Raw genomic sequence first — 19,103 nt, forward strand, 5'->3', positions numbered from 1 at the left:
TATGCCTTCTTGACTACCTCATCCACCTGCGTTGCCACTTTCAGTGACCTGTGGACCTGTACACCCAGATCTCTCTGCCTGTCAATACTCCTAAGGGTTCTGCCATTTACTGTATACTTCCCACCTGTATTAGACCTTCCAAAATGCATTACCTCACATTTGTCCGGATTAAACTCCATCTGCCATTTCTCCGCCCAAGTCTCCAACCGATCTATATCCTGCTGTATCCTCTGACAATCCTCATCATTATCCGCAACTCCACCAACCTTTGTGTCGTCCGCAAACTTACTAATCAGACCAGCTACATTTTCCTCCAAATCATTTATATATACTACAAACAGCAAAGGACCCAGCACTCTTCTTCACCTCTTCTTCTTCTTCTTATTCTGTGGCCGCCTTGTCTCGAGAGACAATGGGTAAGCGCCTGGAGGTGGTCAGTGGTTTGTGAAGCAGCGCCTGGAGTGGCTATAAAGGCCAATACTAGAGTGACAGACTCTTCCACAGGAGTTGCAGATAAAATTGGTTGTCGGGGCTGTTACACAGTTGGCTCTCTCCTTGTGCTTCTGTCTTTTTAACTGCCAACTGCGAAGTCTCTTCGACTCGCGATACTTTATCCCTGCCTTTATGGCTGCCCGCCAGCTCTGGCGATCACTGACAACTGACTCCCACGACTTGTGATCAATGTCACAGGACTTCATGTCACGTTTGCAAACGTCTTTAAAGTGGAGACATGGACAGCTGGTGGGTCTGATACCAGTGATGAACTCGCTGTACAATGTTACTTGGGGATCCTGCCATCTTCCATGCGGCTCACATAGCCAAGCCATCTCAAGCGCCGCTGGCTCAGTAGGGTGTATATGCTGGGGATGTTGGCAGCCTCGAGGACTTCTGTGTTGGAGATAAGGTCCTGCCACCTGATGCCAAGGATTCTCCGGAGGCAGCGAAGATGGAATGAATTGAGATGTCGTTTTTGGCTGACATGCTTTTAGTTTTGGTGGCAGCAGCTTTGACAGTAGCGGAGGTACGGAGCGAACTTGCAGCTGGGAAGTCAATTTCAGTGTAAGTTAAAAGTTAATTCCCTTTTGTTTTCGGAGGACCAGGGGACTGCTGGGTAAGTAAAAACTATATATTTGGGTGGTGGCTGTACCTGAGACACTACACGTGTAGTGTCTCCCACCCACCCTCCTCCTCTAACCAAAAAAAAGGACTCTGTTGTGTTGATAAGGTAAGCTTTTTATTTAAAAAGTTCTGTCCGTTGGATTGCTAACCTAACAAGTTTTGACATTTTTTTTTTGGTTTTTCAGTAGATTTGTTGGGAATTTGGAATAGTGGGAATGGAGGTTAAGGCAGTTGTATGTTCCTCCTGCAGAATGTGGGAGGTAAGGGTCGCCAAGAGTGTCCCTGCTGACTGCATCTGCGGGAAGTGCACCCAACTCCAGCTCCTCGAGAACCGCGTTAGGGAACTGGAGCTGGATGAACTTCAGATCATTCGGGAGGCGGAGGGGGTTATTGAGAGGAGTTATGGGGAGGTAGTCACACCTCAGGTAAAAGAAGTAGGTAGATGGGTTACCGTCAGGGGAAGGAAAGGGAACCAGCAGGCAGTGCAGGGATCCCCTGTGGCCGTTTCCCTCAACAACAGGTATACCGTTTTGGATACTGATGCGGGGCACGACTTACCAGGGGTAAGCAATGGGGTACAGGTATCTGGCACAGAGTCTGTCCCTGTTGCTCAGAAGGGAAGGGGGAAGAGGAGCAGAGCATTAGTCATTGGGGACTCCATAGTTAGGGGAACAGATAGGAGGTTCTGTGGGAACGAGACAGACTCACGGTTGGTGCGTTGCCTCTCAGGTGCCAGGGTTCGTGAGGTCTCGGATCGTGTTTTTGGGATCCTTAAGGGGGAGGGGGAGCAGCCCCAAGTCGTGGTCCACATAGGCACCAACGACATAGGTAGGAAGAGAGATGGGGATTTAAGGCAGAAATTCAGGGAGCTAGGGTGGAAGCTTAGAGCGAGAACAAACAGAGTTGTTATCTCTGGGTTGTTGCCCGTGCCACGTGATAGCGAAGCGAGGAATAGGGAGAGAGAGGAGTTGAACACGTGGCTGCAGGGATGGTGTAGGAGGGAGGGTTTTGGTTTCCTGGATAATTGGGGCTCTTTCTGGGGTAGGTGGGACCTCTACAAACAGGATGGTCTTCACCTGAACCAGAGGGGTACCAATATCCTGGGGGGGAGATTTGCGAGTGCTCTTCGGGGGGGTTTAAACTAATTCAGCAGGGGAATGGGAACCTAAATTGTAGTTCCAGTGTACAGGATGTTGAGAGCAGTGAGGTCAGGGATAAGGTTACAAAGACGCAAGAGGGCACTGGCAAGCAAGAACGTGGTTTAAAGTGTGTCTACTTCAACGCCAGGAGTATCCGGAATAAGGTGGGTGAGCTTGCAGCATGGGTTGGTACCTGGGATCTCGATGTAGTGGCCATTTCGGAGACATGGGTAGAGCAGGGACAGGAATGGATGTTGCAGGTTCCGGGATTTAGATGTTTCAGTAAGAACAGAGAAGATGGTAAAAGAGGGGGGGGGTTGGCATTGTTAATCAAGGAGAGTATTACAGCGACAGAAAGGATGTTTGAGGACTCGTCTACTGAGGTAGTATGGGCAGAGGTTAGAAACAGGAGAGGAGAGGTCACCCTGTTGGGAGTTTTCTATAGACCTCCAAATAGTTCCAGAGATGTAGAGGAAAGGATAGTGAAGATGATTCTCGACAGGGGCGAGAATAACAGGGTAGTTATGGAGGACTTCAACTTTCCAAATATCGACTGGAAATACTATAGTTCGAGTACTTTAGATGGGTCAGTTTTTGTCCAGTGTGTGCAGGAGGGTTTTCTGACAGTATGTAGACAGGTCAACCAGGGGCGATGCCACATTGGATTTGGTACTGGGAAATGAACCCAGCCAGGTGTTAGATTTAGATGTAGGTGAGCACTTTGGTGATAGTGATCACAATTCGGTTAGGTTTACCTTAGTGATGGGCAGGGACAGGTATATACCGCAGGGCAAAAATTATAGCTGGGGGAAAGGAAATTATGATGCGATTAGGCAAGATTTAGGATGCGTAGGATGGGGAAGGAAACTGCAGGGGATGGGAACAATAGAAATGTGGAGCTTATTCAAGGAGCAGCTACTGCGTGTCCTTGATAAGTATGTACCTGTCAGGCAGGGAGGAAGTTGTCGAGCGAGGGAGCCGTGGTTTACTAAAGAAGTTGAAGCGCTTGTCAAGTGGAAGGCGGCGGCTTATGTTACGATGAGACGTGAAGGCTCAGTTCGGGCGCTTGAGAGTTACAAGCTAGCCAGGAAGGATCTAAAGGGAGAGCTAAGAAGAGCAAGGAGAGGACACGAGAAGTCATTGGCGGATAGGATCAGGGAAAACCCTAAGGCTTTCTATAGGTATATCAGGAATAAAAGAATGACTAGAGTTAGATTAGGGCCAATCAAGGATAGTAGTGGGAAGTTGTGTGTGGAATCAGAGGAGATAGGGGAAGTGTTAAATGAATATTTTTCGTCAGTATTTACAGTAGAGAAAGAAAATGTTGTCGAGGAGAATACTGAGATTCAGACTACTAGGCTAGATGGGATTGAGGTTCACAAGGAGGAGGTGTTAGCAATTTTGGAAAGTGTGAAAATAGATAAGTCCCCTGGGCCAGATGGGATTTATCCTCGGATTCTCTGGGAAGCTAGGGAGGAGATTGCAGAGCCTTTGTCCTTGATCTTTATGTCGTCATTGTCGACAGGAATAGTGCCGGAAGACTGGAGGATAGCAAATGTTGTCCCCTTGTTCAAGAAGGGGAGTAGAGACAGCCCTGGTAATTATAGACCTGTGAGACTTACTTCGGTTGTGGGTAAAATGTTGGAAAAGGTTATAAGAGACAGGATTTATAATCATCTTGAAAAGAATAAGTTCATTAGCGATAGTCAGCACGGTTTTGTGAAGGGTAGGTCGTGCCTCACAAACCTTATTGAGTTTTTCGAGAAGGTGACCAAACAGGTGGATGAGGGTAAAGCAGTGGATGTGGTTTATATGGATTTCAGTAAGGCGTTTGATAAGGTTCCCCACGGTAGGCTATTGCAGAAAATACGCAAGTATGGGGTTGAAGGTGATTTAGAGCTTTGGATCAGAAATTGGCTAGCTGAAAGAAGACAGAGGGTGGTGGTTGATGGCAAATGTTCATCCTGGAGTTTAGTTACTAGTGGTGTACCGCAAGGATCTGTTTTGGGGCCACTGCTGTTTGTCATTTTTATAAATGACCTGGATGAGGGTGTAGAAGGGTGGGTTAGTAAATTTGCGGATGACACGAAGGTCGGTGGAGTTGTGGATAGTGCCGAAGGATGTTGTAGGGTACAGAGGGACATAGATAGGCTGCAGAGCTGGGCTGAGAGATGGCAAATGGAGTTTAATGCAGAAAAGTGTGAGGTGATTCACTTTGCAAGGAGTAACAGGAATGCAGAGTACTGGGCTAATGGGAAGATTCTTGGTAGTGTAGATGAACAGAGAGATCTTGCTGTCCAGGTACATAAATCCCTGAAAGTTGCTACCCAGGTTAATAGGGCTGTTAAGAAGGCATATGGTGTGTTAGCTTTCATTAGTAGGGGGATCGGGTTTCGGAGCCACGAGGTCATGCTGCAGCTGTACAAAACTCTGGTGAGACCGCACCTGGAGTATTGCGTGCAGTTCTGGTCACCGCATTATTGGAAGGATGTGGAAGCTTTGGAAAGGGTGCAGAGGAGATTTACTAGGATGTTGCCTGGTATGGAGGGAAGGTCTTACGAGGAAAGGCTGAGGGACTTGAGGTTGTTTTCGTTAGAGAGAAGGAGGAGGAGAGGTGACTTAATAGAGACATATAAGATAATCAGAGGGTTGGACAGGGTGGATAGTGAGAGTCTTTTTCCTCGGATGGTGATGGCAAACACGAGGGGACGTAGCTTTAAGTTGAGGGGTGATAGATATAGGACAGATGTTTGAGGTAGTTTCTTTACTCAGAGAGTAGTAGGGGCATGGAACGCCCTGTCTGCAACAGTAGTAGACTCGCCAACTTGAAGGGCATTTAAGTGGTCATTGGATAGACATATGGATGAAAATGGAATAGTGTAGGTCAGATGGTTTCACAGGTCGGCGCAACATCGAGGGCCAAAGGGCCTGTACTGCGCTGTAATGTTCTAATTCTAAAAATACATTGTCCAGGCCTCGCTGCCGTAGAGCAAGGTACTGAGGACACAGGCTTGCTACACATGGACTTTTGTGTTCCGTGTCAGTGCGCCATTTTCCCACACTCTCTTGTCCAGTCTGGACATAGCAGTGGAAGCCTTTCCCATGCGCTTGTTGATTTCTGCATCGAGAGACAGGTTACTGGTGATAGTTGAGCCTAGGTTGGTGAACTCTTGAACCACTTCCAGAGCGTGGTCGCCGATATTGATGGATGAGTATTTCTGACGTCCTGTCCCATGATGTTCGTTTTCTTGAGGCTGATGGTTAGGCCAAATTCGTTGCAGGCAGCCGCAATCCTGTCGATGAGACTCTGCAGACACTCTTCAGTGTGAGATGTTAATGCAGCATCCTCAGCAAAGAGGAGATCCCTGATGAGGACTTTCCGTACTTTGGTCTTCGCTCTTAGACGGGCAAGGTTGAACAACCTGCCCCCTGATCTTGTGTGGAGGAAAATTCCTTCTTCTGAAGACTTGAATGATGTGAGAGCAGCAGGGAGCAGATCCAAAACAGTGTAGGTGTGAGAACACAGCCCTGTTTCACGCCATTCAGGATTGGAAAGGGGTCTGATGAGGCACCGCTATGCTGAATTATGCCTTTCATATCGTCATGGAATGAGGTGATGATACTTAGTAGCTTTGGTGGACATCCAATCTTTTTTAGTAGTCGGAAGAGACCACGTCTGCTGACGAGGTCAAAGGCTTTGGTGAGATCAATGAAAGCAATGTAGAGGGGCATCTGTTGTTCAAGGCATTTCTCCTGTATCTGACGAAGGGAGAACAGCATGTCAATGGTGGATCTCTCTGCTCGAAAGCCACACTGTGCTTCAGGGTAGACGCGCTCGGCCAGCTTCTGGAGCCTGTTTGAAGCGACTCGAGCAAAGACTTTCCCCACTATGCTGAGCAGGGAGATTCCACGGTCGTTGTTGCAGTCACCGCGGTCACCTGTGTTTTTATAGAGGGTGATGATATTGGCATCGCGCATGTCCTGTGGTACTGCTCCCTCGTCCCAGCACAGGCAAAGAAATTCGTAGAGTGCTGAAAGAATAGCGGGCTTGGCACTCTTGATTATTTCAGGGGTAATGCCGTCCTTCCCAGGGCTTTTCTGCTGGCTGGAGAATCAATGGCATCACTGAGTTCCGATTTTGTTGGCTGCACGTCCAGCTCATCCATGACTGGTAGAGGCTGGGCTGCATTGAGGGCAGTCTCAGTTACAGCATTCTCCCTGGAGTACAGTTCTAGGTAGTGCTCCACCCAACGGTCCACTTGCTTGCGTTGGTCAGTGATTGTGTCCCCTGATTTAGATTTGAGGGGGGGGCGATCTTCTTGATGGTTGGCCCAAAAGCTCTCTTAATACCATCATACATTCCTCTGATATTTCCGGTGTCGGAGGCCAGCTGAATATGACTGCATAGGTGTTGCCAGTAGTCACTTGCGCAGCGCCTGGCTGTTCTTTGTGCAGCGTTTCTGGCTGCTTTAAGTGCTACGGATGTTAACTCGCTGGGCGCTTTCTTGTAGTTCAACAGTGCAATGCGTTTAGCAGCTATGACAGGTTCCAGCTCTTCAAAGTGAGATTGAAAGCAGTCTGCATTCCGCTTCACACGTTTGCCATAGGTGGTCACTGCTGAGTCACAGATTGCGTCTCTGATGTGGGCCCACTTGGTCTCTGCATCCACTGTAGGAGTGTTTTGAAAGGCTTTTTCAAGTGAATTTAGAAACTTGTGTAACGGCTGTGGATAAGAAATTCTGCTAGTGTTGATGCGCAGGCGGCCCTTCTGCTTGGAGTGATGCGACTTCTTTGGTCTGAGTCTAACCTTGTTGCACACCAGGGAGTGGTCGGTGTCGCAGTCCGCACTGTGGAAGCTGCATGTGATTTGAACGCTGTTTAAAGAGGCTCGCCTTGTGACCATGAGGTGCAGCTGGTGCCAACGACGTGATCTTGGGTGCCTCCAAGAAATCTGGTGACAAGGTTTTGTATGAAAGAATGAGTTGGTGATGCAGAGGTTGTGATAGGTACACAACTCCAGCAGTCTCTGTCCATTCTCATTCATCCTTCCAACGCCATAGTGCCCAAGGCAGGAGGGCCATGAGTCATGATCAGCCCCAACCCTGGCATTAAAGTCCCCTGGCAGGAATAGGTGTTCGGTGTTGGGGATGCTGCTAATGATATGGAGTTGTTCATAGAACTGGTCTTTAGCTTCAGGTGGGGGGCAGAGTGTTGGAGCATAGATGCTGAGTAGGTGTACTGGACCAGAGGCGGTGAGCAGTCGGATGGACAGTATGCGTTCCAAGCCATTTGAAGGTGGCTTGATCATGCTGAGCAAAGAGTTATTGATGGCGAAGTCCACTCCATGCTGTCTTGGTTCTTCAGGATCCCTACCCTGCCAGAAGAAGGTGTAGTCTTGTTCTCTTCGAGATCCGCTCGCAGGGAGGCGTGTCTCCTGAAGTGCTGCAATGTCCACATTGAGTCTACTGAACTCGTTGTTAATGATGGCGGTCTTCCGAGAATCGTTGATTTGTGTAAGGTCTTCCGACAGGCCAGGATGTTTCAGAAAGAACAGAGAAGAGGGTAAAAGAGGGGGGGGTGTGGCATTGTTAATCAAGGAAAGTATTACAGCGGCAGAAAGGACGTTTGAGGACTCGGCTACTGAGGTAGTCTGGGCCGAGGTTAGAAACAGGAGAGGAGAGGTCACCCTGTTGGGAGTTTTCTATAGACCTCCGAATAGTTCCAGAGATGTAGAGGAAAGGATAGCGAAGATGATTCTCGACAGGAGCGAGAGTAACAGGGTAGTGGTTATGGGGGACTTTAACTTTCCAAATATTGACTGGAAATACTATAGTTCGAGTACTTTAGATGGGTCTGTTTTTGTCCAGTGTGTGCAGGAGGGTTTTCTGACACAGTATGTGGACAGGCCAACCAGGGGCGATGCCACATTGGATTTGGTACTGGGTAATGAACCCGGCCAGGTGTTTGATTTAGATGTAGGTGAGCACTTTGGCGATAGTGATCACAATTCGGTTAGGTTTACCTTAGCGATGGGCAGGGACAGGTATATACCGCAGGGCAAGAATTATAGCTGGGGGAAAGGAAATTATGACGCGATTAGGCAAGATTTAGGATGTGTAGGATGGGGAAGGAAACTGCAGGGGATGGGCACAAACGAAATGTGGAGCTTATTCAAGGAGCAGCTAATGCGTGTCCTTGATAAGTATGTACCTGTCAGGCAGGCAGGAAGTTGTCGAGCAAGGGAGCCGTGGTTTACTCAAGAAGTTGAAGCGCTTGTCAAGAGGAAGAGGGCGGCTTATGTTAGGATGAGACGTGAAGGCTCAGTTCGGGCGCTTGAGAGTTACAAGCTAGCCAGGAAGGATCTAAAGGGAGGGCTAAGAAGAGCAAGAAGAGGACACGAGAAGTCATTGGCGGATAGGATCAAAGAAAACCCTAAGGCTTTCTATAGGTATATCAGGAATAAACGAATGATAAGAGTTAGAACAGGGCCAATCAAGGATAGTAGTGGGAAGTTGTGTGCGGAATCGGAGGAGATAGGGGAAGCGTTAAATGAATATTTTTCGTCAGTATTTACAGTAGAGAAAGAAAATGTTGCCGAGGAGATTACTGAGATACAGCCTACTAGGCTAGATGGGATTGAGATTCACAAGGAGGAGGTGTTAGCAATTTTGGAAAGAGTGAAAATAGATAAGTCCCCTGGGCCAGATGGGATTTATCCTAGGATTCTCTGGGAAGCCAGGGAGGAGATTGCAGAGCCGTTGTTGTTGATCTTTAAGTCGTCATTGTCGACAGGAGTAGTGCCGGAGGACTGGAGGATAGCAAATGTTGTCCCCTTGTTCAAGAAGGGGAGTAGAGACAGCCCTGGTAATTATAGACCTGTGAGCCTTACTTCGGTTGTGGGTAAAATGTTGGAAAAGGTTATAAGAGACAGGATTTATAATCATCTTGAAAAGAATAAGTTCATTTGCGATAGTCAGCACGGTTTTGTGAAAGGTAGGTCGTGCCTCACAAACCTTATTGAGTTTTTCGAGAAGGTGACCAAACAGGTGGATGAGGGTAAAGCCGTGGATGTGGTGTATATGGATTTCAGTAAGGCGTTTGATAAGGTTCCCCACGGTAGGCTATTGCAGAAAATACGCAAGTATGGGGTTGAAGGTGATTTAGAGCTTTGGATCAGAAATTGGCTAGCTGGAAGAAGACAGAGGGTGGTGGTTGATGGCAAATGTTCATCCTGGAGTTTAGTTACTAGTGGTGTACCGCAAGGTTCTGTTTTGGGGCCACTGCTGTTTGTCATTTTTATAAACGACCTGGATGAGGGTGTAGAAGGGTGGGTTAGTAAATTTGCGGATGACACGAAGGTCGGTGGAGTTGTGGATAGTGTCGAAGGGTGTTGTAGGGTACAGAGGGACATAGATAGGCTGCAGAGCTGGGCTGAGAGATGGCAAATGGAGTTTAATGCGGAGAAGTGTGAGGTGATTCACTTTGGAAGGAGTAACAGCAATGCAGAGTACTGGGCTAATGGGAAGATTCTTGGTAGTGTAGATGAGCAGAGAGATCTTGGTATCCAGGTACATAAATCCCTGAAAGTTGCTACCCAGGTTAATAGGGCTGTTAAGAAGGCATATGGTGTGTTAGCCTTTATTAGTAGGGGGATCGAGTTTCAGAGCCACGGGGTCATGATGCAGCTGTACAAAACTCTGGTGAGGCCGCACCTGGAGTATTGCGTGCAGTTCTGGTCACCGCATTATAGGAAGGATGTCGAAGCTTTGGAAAGGGTGCAGAGGAGATTTACTAGGATGTTGCCTGGTATGGAAGGAAGGTCTTACGAGGAAAGGCTGAGGGACTTGGGGTTGTTTTCGTTAGAGAGAAGGAGGAGGAGAGGTGACTTAATAGAGACATACAAGATAATCAGAGGGTTAGATAGGGTGGATAGTGAGAGTCTTTTTCCTCGGATGAGGATGGCAAACACGAGGGGACATAGCTTTAAGTTGAGGGGTGAAAGATATAGGACAGATGTCAGAGGTAGTTTCTTTACGCAGAGAGTAGTAGGGGCGTGGAACGCCCTGCCTGCAACAGTAGTAGACTCGCCAACTTTAAGGGCATTTAAGTGGTCATTGGATAGACATATGGATGTAAATGGAATAGTGTAGGTCAGATGATCGGCGCAACATCGAGGGCCGAAGGGCCTGTACTGCGCTGTAATATTCTAATTCTAAAAAAAAAAAATTCTAAAGGACGCATAGTTCTGACGTTCCAGCTGATCCCTGCGGAACACCACTAGTCACATCGCTCCATTCAGAAAAGCACCCTTCCACTGCTACCCTCTGTCTTCTATGACTGAGCCAGTTCTGTATCCATCTTGCCAGCTCACCTCTGATCCCACGTGACTTCGCCTTTTGTACCAGGCTGCCATGAGAGACCTTGTCAAAGGCTTTACTGAAGTCCATGTAGACAACATCGACCGCCCTTCCTTCATCAATCATTTTCGTCACTTCCTCAAAAAACTAGTGAGACACGACCTCCCCTTCACAAAACCATGCTGCCTCTCGCTAATAAGTCCATTTGTTTCCAAATGGGAGTAAATCCTGTCCTGAAGAATCCTCTCCAATAATTTCCCTACCACTGACGTAAGGCTCACCAGCCTGTAATTTCCTGGATTATCCTTGCTACCCTTCTTAAACAAAGGAACAACACTGGCTATTCTCCTGTAGCCAATGAGGATACAAAGACTTTTGTTAAGGCCCCAGCAATTTCCTCCCTTAAAATTTAATGAAGAATCGTGTGAGGTGATGCATTTTGGCAGAAGGGATAGGGAAAGGCAATTATACTTAATGGTACAGTTCTAAAGAGTGTGCAGGGACAGAGGGACCTGGGGGTTCATGTGCACAGACCTTTGAAGGTGGCAGGACATATTGAGAGAGTGGTCAGGAAAGCATATGGGATCTTGGGCTAAGTAGAGGGATTGAGTACAAAGCAGGGAAGTTAGGCTGAACCTTTATAAAGCTCTGGTTAGGTCACAACTAGAGTATTGCATCCATTTCTGGTCACCACACTTCAGGAAGGACATATGGGTCCTTGAGAGGGTGCAGAGATTTAACAGAATGGTTCCAGGATTGAGGTATTTTAGCTACAAGGTTAGGTTGGAGAAGCTGGGGTTGTTCTCCTTGGAACAAAGGAGATTGAAGGGAGATTTGATAGCAGGTACAAGATTATTTAGTTTAGTTTAGTTTAGTTTAGAGATACAGCACTGAAACAGGCCCTTCGGCCCACCAAGTCTGTGCCGACCAACAACCACCCATTTATACTAATCCTACACTAATTCCATATTCCTACCACATCCCCAACTGTCCTTATATTCCCCTACCACCTACCTATACTAGGGGCAATTTATAATGGCCAATTTACCTATCAACCTGCAAGTCTTTGGCATGTGGGAGGAAACCGGAGCACCCGGAGGAAACCCACGTAAACACGGAGAACTTGCAAACTTCACACAGGCAGGACCCAAAATTGAACCCGGGTCGCTGGAGCTGTGAGGCTGCGGTGCTAACCACTGCGTCACTGTTTAGATAGGTTAGACAAAGAAAAGCTGTTCCCAATTGCTGATGGTAGAAGGGCTAGGGCTTAAAGATTTAAGGTTTCGGGCAAGAAATGCAGGGAGAAAGGTAGCGAGCGGTAATGACTTGGAACCCGCTGCCTATGAGGGTGGTGGAAGTGGAAACGATCAATGAGTTCAAAAGGAAATTGGATGGGCACATGAGGGAAATAACTTGCAGGGCTACGTGGATAGAGTGGCAGAATGAACATGACTGAATTCCTCTACAGAGCCAGCACGGATTCGATGGGCCGAATGGCCTCCTTCCGTGCTGTAAGGACTCTATGACCTCCTAACCCAAGCCCTACAGATTTAGTATATGTGTATTCATGGGGGCACAACTGAACCTCCAGTTAATGCCCACCATATGCATACAACTAAACACAACTGATATACAATTAACAATTACAAGCTTTCTATATACTATGCTGCAAGTTCTATATATGTGTTGTTACGAACTCTAGATACACTGCTATTACAAGCTCTGTACATACTGTTGACACTGTACGTGTATTGTGTTACAGTACTATTTGGACTGAAGTGTGTGGATTAAGGCAATGTGATGAGGAAGATTAAAATCATTTATCTTTCAGAAGAACATGTTGAATTATATTAACATATGTCCCTGGCTGGTGCTCCACAGTAACATCTTGGGGATCTCTCCTATCCTGACCTTTCTTCCTCCTGACCTCTTGGCTCTGACTGCCCGATACAGGAAAACAATCATTGGTAATCTGAAACTTCCAACTCAGGCTTTTCAAATTCAGTGGCTAGCCAGCAGGATTATGTTCTGCACTCCTCAGGGCACCCTGGTGGTATGGTTTCTGCAGTTACATCGACCAAATTTGTTTAACAGCAAAATCACATCTGTACCATTCTTGATCACCTGGGCAGTGGAAAGTTTCTCCCTATTCACTCTATCAAAACACTAGAAAACATTACAGGCCCGAAGAGTGCAATATCCACAAACGGTGTCACCTTCCATGGTTCCATCGCAGCCTATCGCCTCACATCTTGCACTCTATCAGGGAGCTGAGCTGTTTCTGGACATCCGTCATCAAATCCAGCCATGTGAGCAAGACATTCCCTTGTTCAATCTGAGCTCATAGCCCCACGCTCTCAGACGGAGCCAAATGGGACATTTCACGAAGCTACTCATACTGACTAAGTAGGTTGCATGAGGCAGAGATCCATTACCTGATAACCAGCATTGCATGGTCGAGAGGCGCTGTCAATGCCCACGCTATCACCCTCACTCCTGCCTGGACAAGCGAGGCTGCGGCACCTAGACGCAGTACATCAGTGCATGTTGGATCGCTACAGTGCTCCAGAAGCGAGACCCACCGCTCCAGGAGGGCAAGAGACAGAACCTGCCAACTGGGTCAAACATTGGACAACTTAGACAGGAGAAACTTAACTTCATCCAAAATTAACCCATTTACCACCAACAAACAGCTGTTAAAAGGTGTTCCAGAAACAAGCTCTGTATTCATGAGCTATATGGATGTTTATACTTTTCTGTAAACAGGTAAATCACTTAGTCATCCCATCCCATTGATATACCTGTACCCACCAGTACTGTAACACAGTTTTATAGCGACAGACCGATTGTACACCAGTATTGTAACCGTGTTACACAGTGACAGACCTGTCCCCACCAGTACGGTACCCCAGTGTTATGCAGTGACAGGCCTGTTACCACCGGTACTGCACTGCAGTGTTATAGTGACAGACCTGTACCCACGAGTACTGTACCCCAGTGTTATGGTGACAGAATTGTATCCACCAGTACTGTACTCCAGTTTCATAGTGACAGATCTGTCCCCACCTGTATTGTACTCCAGTGTGAAAGTGACATGCCTGTACCCACCAGTAGTTTACCCCAGTGTTAGTGACAGACCTGCCCCACCAGTACTGTACACCAGTGTTATAGTGACAGACCTGACGTACCAGCACTGTACCCCACCCTGTGTTATAGTGACAGACCTATCCCCACCAGTACTATACACCAGTGCTAGTGACAGACCAGTCCCACTAGTAATGTACCCCAGTGGTAGAGAGTGACAGACCTGTCCCCACGAGTACTGTACCCCAGAGTTATAGTGACAGACCTGTCTCCACCCGCACTGTACCCCTGTGTTAGTGACAGACCTGTCCCACCAGTACTGTACCCCAATGTTATACATTGACAGACCTATCCCCACCAGTGTTGTACCCCAGTGTGAAAGTGACAGGCCTGTCCCCACCAGTACGGTACCCCAGTGTTATGCAGTAACAGACCTGTTACCACCTGTACTGTACTGCAGTATTATAGTGACAGACCTTTCCCCACCAGTGTTGTACCCTAGTGTTATGCAGTGACAGACGTGTCCCACCAGTACTGTACTGCAATGTTAGTGACAGACCTGTATCCACCAGTACTATACACCAGTGCTAGTGACAGACCTGTCCCACCAGTAGTTTACCCGTGTTAGTGACAGACGTGTCCCACCAGTACTGTACCCCAATGTTATACATTGACAGACCTATCCCCACCAATACGGTACCCCAGTGTTATGCAGTAACAGACCTGTTACCACCAGTACCGTTCTGCAGTGTTATAGTGACAGACCTGTCCCCACCAGTACTGTACCCCAATGTTATACATTGACAGACATGTCCCAATAGTACTGTAACCCAGTGTTATAGTGACAGACCTGTCCCACCAGTACTGTACTCCAGTGTTATAGTGACAGACCTGTCCCACCAGTACTGTAACCCAGTGTTATAGTGACAGACCTGTCCCACCAGTACTGTACTCCAGTGTTATAGTGACAGACCTGTCCCACCAGTACTATACACCAGTGCTAGTGACAGACCTGTCCCACCAGTACTGTAACCCAGTGTTATAGTGACAGACCTGTCCCACCAGTAGTTTACCCAAGTGTTATAGTGACAGACCTGTCCCCACCAGTACTGTACCCCAATGTTATACATTGACAGACATGTCCCAATAGTACTGTAACCCAGTGTTATAGTGACAGACCTGTCCCACCAGTAGTTTACCCAAGTGTTATAGTGACAGACCTGTCCCCACCAGTACTGTACCCCAATGTTATACATTGACAGACATGTCCCAATAGTACTGTACCCTAGTGTTAGTGACAGACATGTCCCCACCAGTACTGTACTCCAGTTTCAGTGACAGACCTGTCCCCACCAGTACTATACACCAGTGCTAGTGACAGACCTGTCCCACCAGTACTGTAACCCAGTGTTATAGTGACAGACCTGTCCCCACCAGTACTGTACTCCAGTGTTATAGTGACAGACCTGTCCCCACCAGTACTGTAACCCAGTGTTATAGTGACAGACCTGTCCCCACCAGTACTGTACTCCAGTGTTATAGTGACAGACCTGTCCCCATCAGTACTGTACCCCAGTGTTCTCGTGACAGAACTGTCCCCACCAGTACTGTACCCGTGTTATAGTGACACATCTGTATCTACCAGTACTGTACATCAGTGTTATAGTGACAGAACTGTCCCCACCAGTACTGTACCCCAGTGTTATACTGACAGACCTGTCCCCACCAGTACTGTACCCCAGTGTTATAGTGACAAATCTGTCTCCACCAGTACTGTACCCCAGTGTTATAGTGACAAATCTGTCCCCACCAGTACTGTACGCCAGTGTTATAGTGACAAATCTGTACCTACCAGTACTGTACCCCAGTGTTATAGTGACAAATCTGTCCCCACCAGTACTGTATCCCAGTGTTATAGTGACAAATCTGTACCTACCAGTACTGTACCCCAGTGTTATAGTGACAAATCTGTCCCCACCAGTACTGTACCCCAGTGTTATAGTGACAAATCTGTCCCCACCAGTACTGTACCCCAGTGTTATAGTGACAAATCTGTCCCCACCAGTATTGTACCCCAGTGTTATAGTGACAAATCTGTCCCCACCAGTACTGTATCCGTGTTATACAGTGACCAATCTGTCCCCACCAGTACTGTATCCGTGTTATACAGTGACAGATCTGTCCCCACCAGTACTGTACCCCAGTGTTATAGTGACCAATCTGTCCCCACCAGTACTGTACCCCAGTGTTATAGTGACAAATCTGTCCCCATCAGTACTGTACCCCAGTGTTATAGTGACAAATCTGTCCCCACCAGTACTGTACCCCAGTGTTATAGTGACAAATCTGTCCCCACCAGTACTGTATCCGTGTTATACAGTGACAAAAATGTACCCATCAGTACTGTACTCCAGTGTTATAGTGACAAATCTGTACCTACCAGTACTGTACCCCAGTGTTATAGTGACAAATCTGTCCCCACCAGTACTGTACCCCAGTGTTATAGTGACAAATCTGTCCCCACCAGTACTGTACCCTAGTGTTATACTGACAGACCTGTCCCCATCAGTACTGTACCCCAGTGTTATAGTGACAGACCTGTCCCCATCAGTACTGTACCCCAGTGTTATAGTGACAAATCTGTCCCCACCAGTACTGTATCCGTGTTATACAGTGACAAATCTGTACCCACCAGTACTGTACCCCAGTGTTATAGTGACAAATCTGTCCCCACCAGTACTGTACCCCAGTGTTATAGTGACAAATCTGTCCCCACCAGTACTGTACCCCAGTGTTATACTGACAGACCTGTCCCCATCAGTACTGTACCCCAATGTTATAGTGACAGAACTGTACCTACCAGTACTGTACCCCAGTGTTATAGTGACAAATCTGTCCCCACCAGTACTGTACCCCAGTGTTAGTGACAAATCTGTACCTACCAGTACTGTACCCCAGTGTTATAGTGACAAATCTGTCCCCACCAGTACTGTACCCCAGTGTTATAGTGACAAATCTGTACCTACCAGTATTGTACCCCAGTGTTATAGTGACAAATCTGTCCCCACCAGTACTGTATCCGTGTTATACAGTGACAAATCTGTACCCACCAGTACTGTACCCCAGTGTTATAGTGACAAATCTGTCCCCACCAGTACTGTACCCCAGTGTTATAGTGACAAATCTGTCCCCACCAGTACTGTACTCCAGTGTTATAGTGACAAATCTGTCCCCACCAGTACTGTACCCCAGTGTTATAGTGACAGATCTGGCCCCACCAGTACTGTACCCCAGTGTTATAGTGACAGAACTGTCCCCACCAGTACTGTACCCCAGTGTTATAGTAACAAATCTGTCCCCACCAGTACTGTATCCGTGTTATACAGTGACAAATCTGTCCCCACCAGTACTGTACGCCAGTGTTATAGTGACAAATCTGTCCCCACCAGTACTGTATCCCAGTGTTATAGTGACAAATCTGTCCCCACCAGTACTGTACCCCAGTGTTATAGTGACAGATCTGTACCTACCAGTACTGTATCCGTGTTATACAGTGACAAATATGTCCCCACCAGTACTGTACCCCAGTGTTATAGTGACAAATATGTCCCCACCAGTACTGTACCCCAGTGTTATAGTGACAAATCTGTCCCCACCAGTACTGTACCCCAGTGTTATAGTGACAAATCTGTCCCCACCAGTACTGTACCCCAGTGTTATAGTGACAAATCTGTCCCCACCAGTACTGTACCCCAGTGTTATAGTGACAAATCTGTCCCCACCAGTACTGTACCCCAGTGTTATAGTGACAAATCTGTCCCCACCAGTACTGTATCCGTGTTATACAGTGACAGATCTGTCCCCACCAGTACTGTACCCCAGTGTTATAGTGACAAATCTGTCCCCACCAGTACTGTACCCCAGTGTTATAGTGACAAATCTGTCCCCACCAGTACTGTACCCCAGTGTTATACTGACAGACCTGTCCCCATCAGTACTGTACCCCAGTGTTATAGTGACAGACCTGTCCCCATCAGTACTGTACCCCAGTGTTATAGTGACAAATCTGTCCCCACCAGTACTGTACCCCAGTGTTATACTGACAGACCTGTCCCCATCAGTACTGTACCCCAGTGTTCTACTGATAGACCTGTCCCCATCAGTACTGTACCCCAATGTTATAGTGACAGTACTGTCCCCACCAGTACTGTACCCCAGTGTTATAGTGACAAATCTGTCCCCACCAGTACTGTACCCCAGTGTTATATTGACAGAACTGTCCCCACCAGTACTGTACCCCAGTGTTATAGTGACAGAACTGTCCCCACGAGTACTGTACCCCAGTGTTGTAGTGACAGAACTGTCCCCACCAGTACTGTACTCCAGTGTTATAGTGACAGAACTGTCCCCACCAGTACTGTACCCCAGTATTCTCGTGACAGAACTGTCCCCACCAGTACTGTACCCCAGTGTTATAGTGACAGAACTGTCCCCACCAGTACTGTACCCCAGTGTTATAGTGACAAATCTGTACCTACCAGTACTGTATCCGTGTTATAGTGACAGAACTGTCCCCACCAGTACTGTACTCCAGTGTTATAGTGACAGAACTGTCCCCACCAGTACTGTACCCCAGTGTTCTCGTGACAGAACTGTCCCCACCAGTACTGTACCCCAGTGTTATAGTGACAGAACTGTCCCCACCAGTACTGTACCCTAGTGTTATAGTGACAGAACTGTCCGCACCAGTACTGTACCCCAGTGTTATAGTGACAAATCTGTCCCCACCAGTACTCTACCCCAGTGTTATAGTGACAAATCTGTCCCCACCAGTACTGTACCCCAGTGTTACAGTGACAAATCTGTACCTACCAGTACTGTACCCCAGTGTTATAGTGACAAATCTGTCCCCACCAGTACTGTACCCCAGTGTTATAGTGACAAATCTGTCCCCACCAGTACTGTACCCTAGTGTTATAGTGACAAATCTGTCCCCACCAGTACTGTACCCCAGTGTTATAGTGACAAATCTGTACCTACCAGTACTGTACCCCAGTGTTAGTGACAAATCTGTCCCCACCAGTACTGTACCCCAGTGTTATAGTGACAGACCTGTCCCCACCAGTACTGTACCCCAGTGTTATAGTGACAGAACTGTCCCCACCAGTACTGTACCCCAGTGTTATAGTGACAAATCAGTCCCCATCAGTACTGTACCCCAGTGTTATAGTGACAAATCTGTCCCCACCAGTACTGTACCCCAGTGTTATAGTGACAAATCAGTCCCCATCAGTACTGTACCCCAGTGTTATAGTGACAAATCAGTCCCCACCAGTACTGTACCCCAGTGTTATATTGACAGAACTGTCCCCACCAGTACTGTACCCCAGTGTTAGTGACAAAT

General features: G+C 47.5%; 1 protein-coding gene across 6 annotated transcripts in view; it reads right to left on the reverse strand.

Annotated features, from left to right (window-relative positions):
- The window catches only part of si:ch211-225b11.4 (tRNA (32-2'-O)-methyltransferase regulator THADA), a 286,781-nt gene that overhangs the window by 44,552 nt on the left and 223,126 nt on the right, over nucleotides 1-19,103 (reverse strand). For all 6 annotated transcript variants that reach the window (XM_068055469.1, XM_068055472.1, XM_068055471.1 and 3 more), the window contains one exon: nucleotides 13,051-13,230. In XM_068055469.1, coding sequence (XP_067911570.1) covers nucleotides 13,051-13,230 — 180 coding nt within the window. The remainder of the gene's footprint in view (nucleotides 1-13,050; nucleotides 13,231-19,103) is intronic.

The sequence above is a fragment of the Heterodontus francisci genome, chromosome 23 (assembly GCF_036365525.1).
Source record: "Heterodontus francisci isolate sHetFra1 chromosome 23, sHetFra1.hap1, whole genome shotgun sequence".
In the NCBI taxonomy this organism is placed as follows: Eukaryota; Metazoa; Chordata; class Chondrichthyes; order Heterodontiformes; family Heterodontidae; genus Heterodontus; species Heterodontus francisci.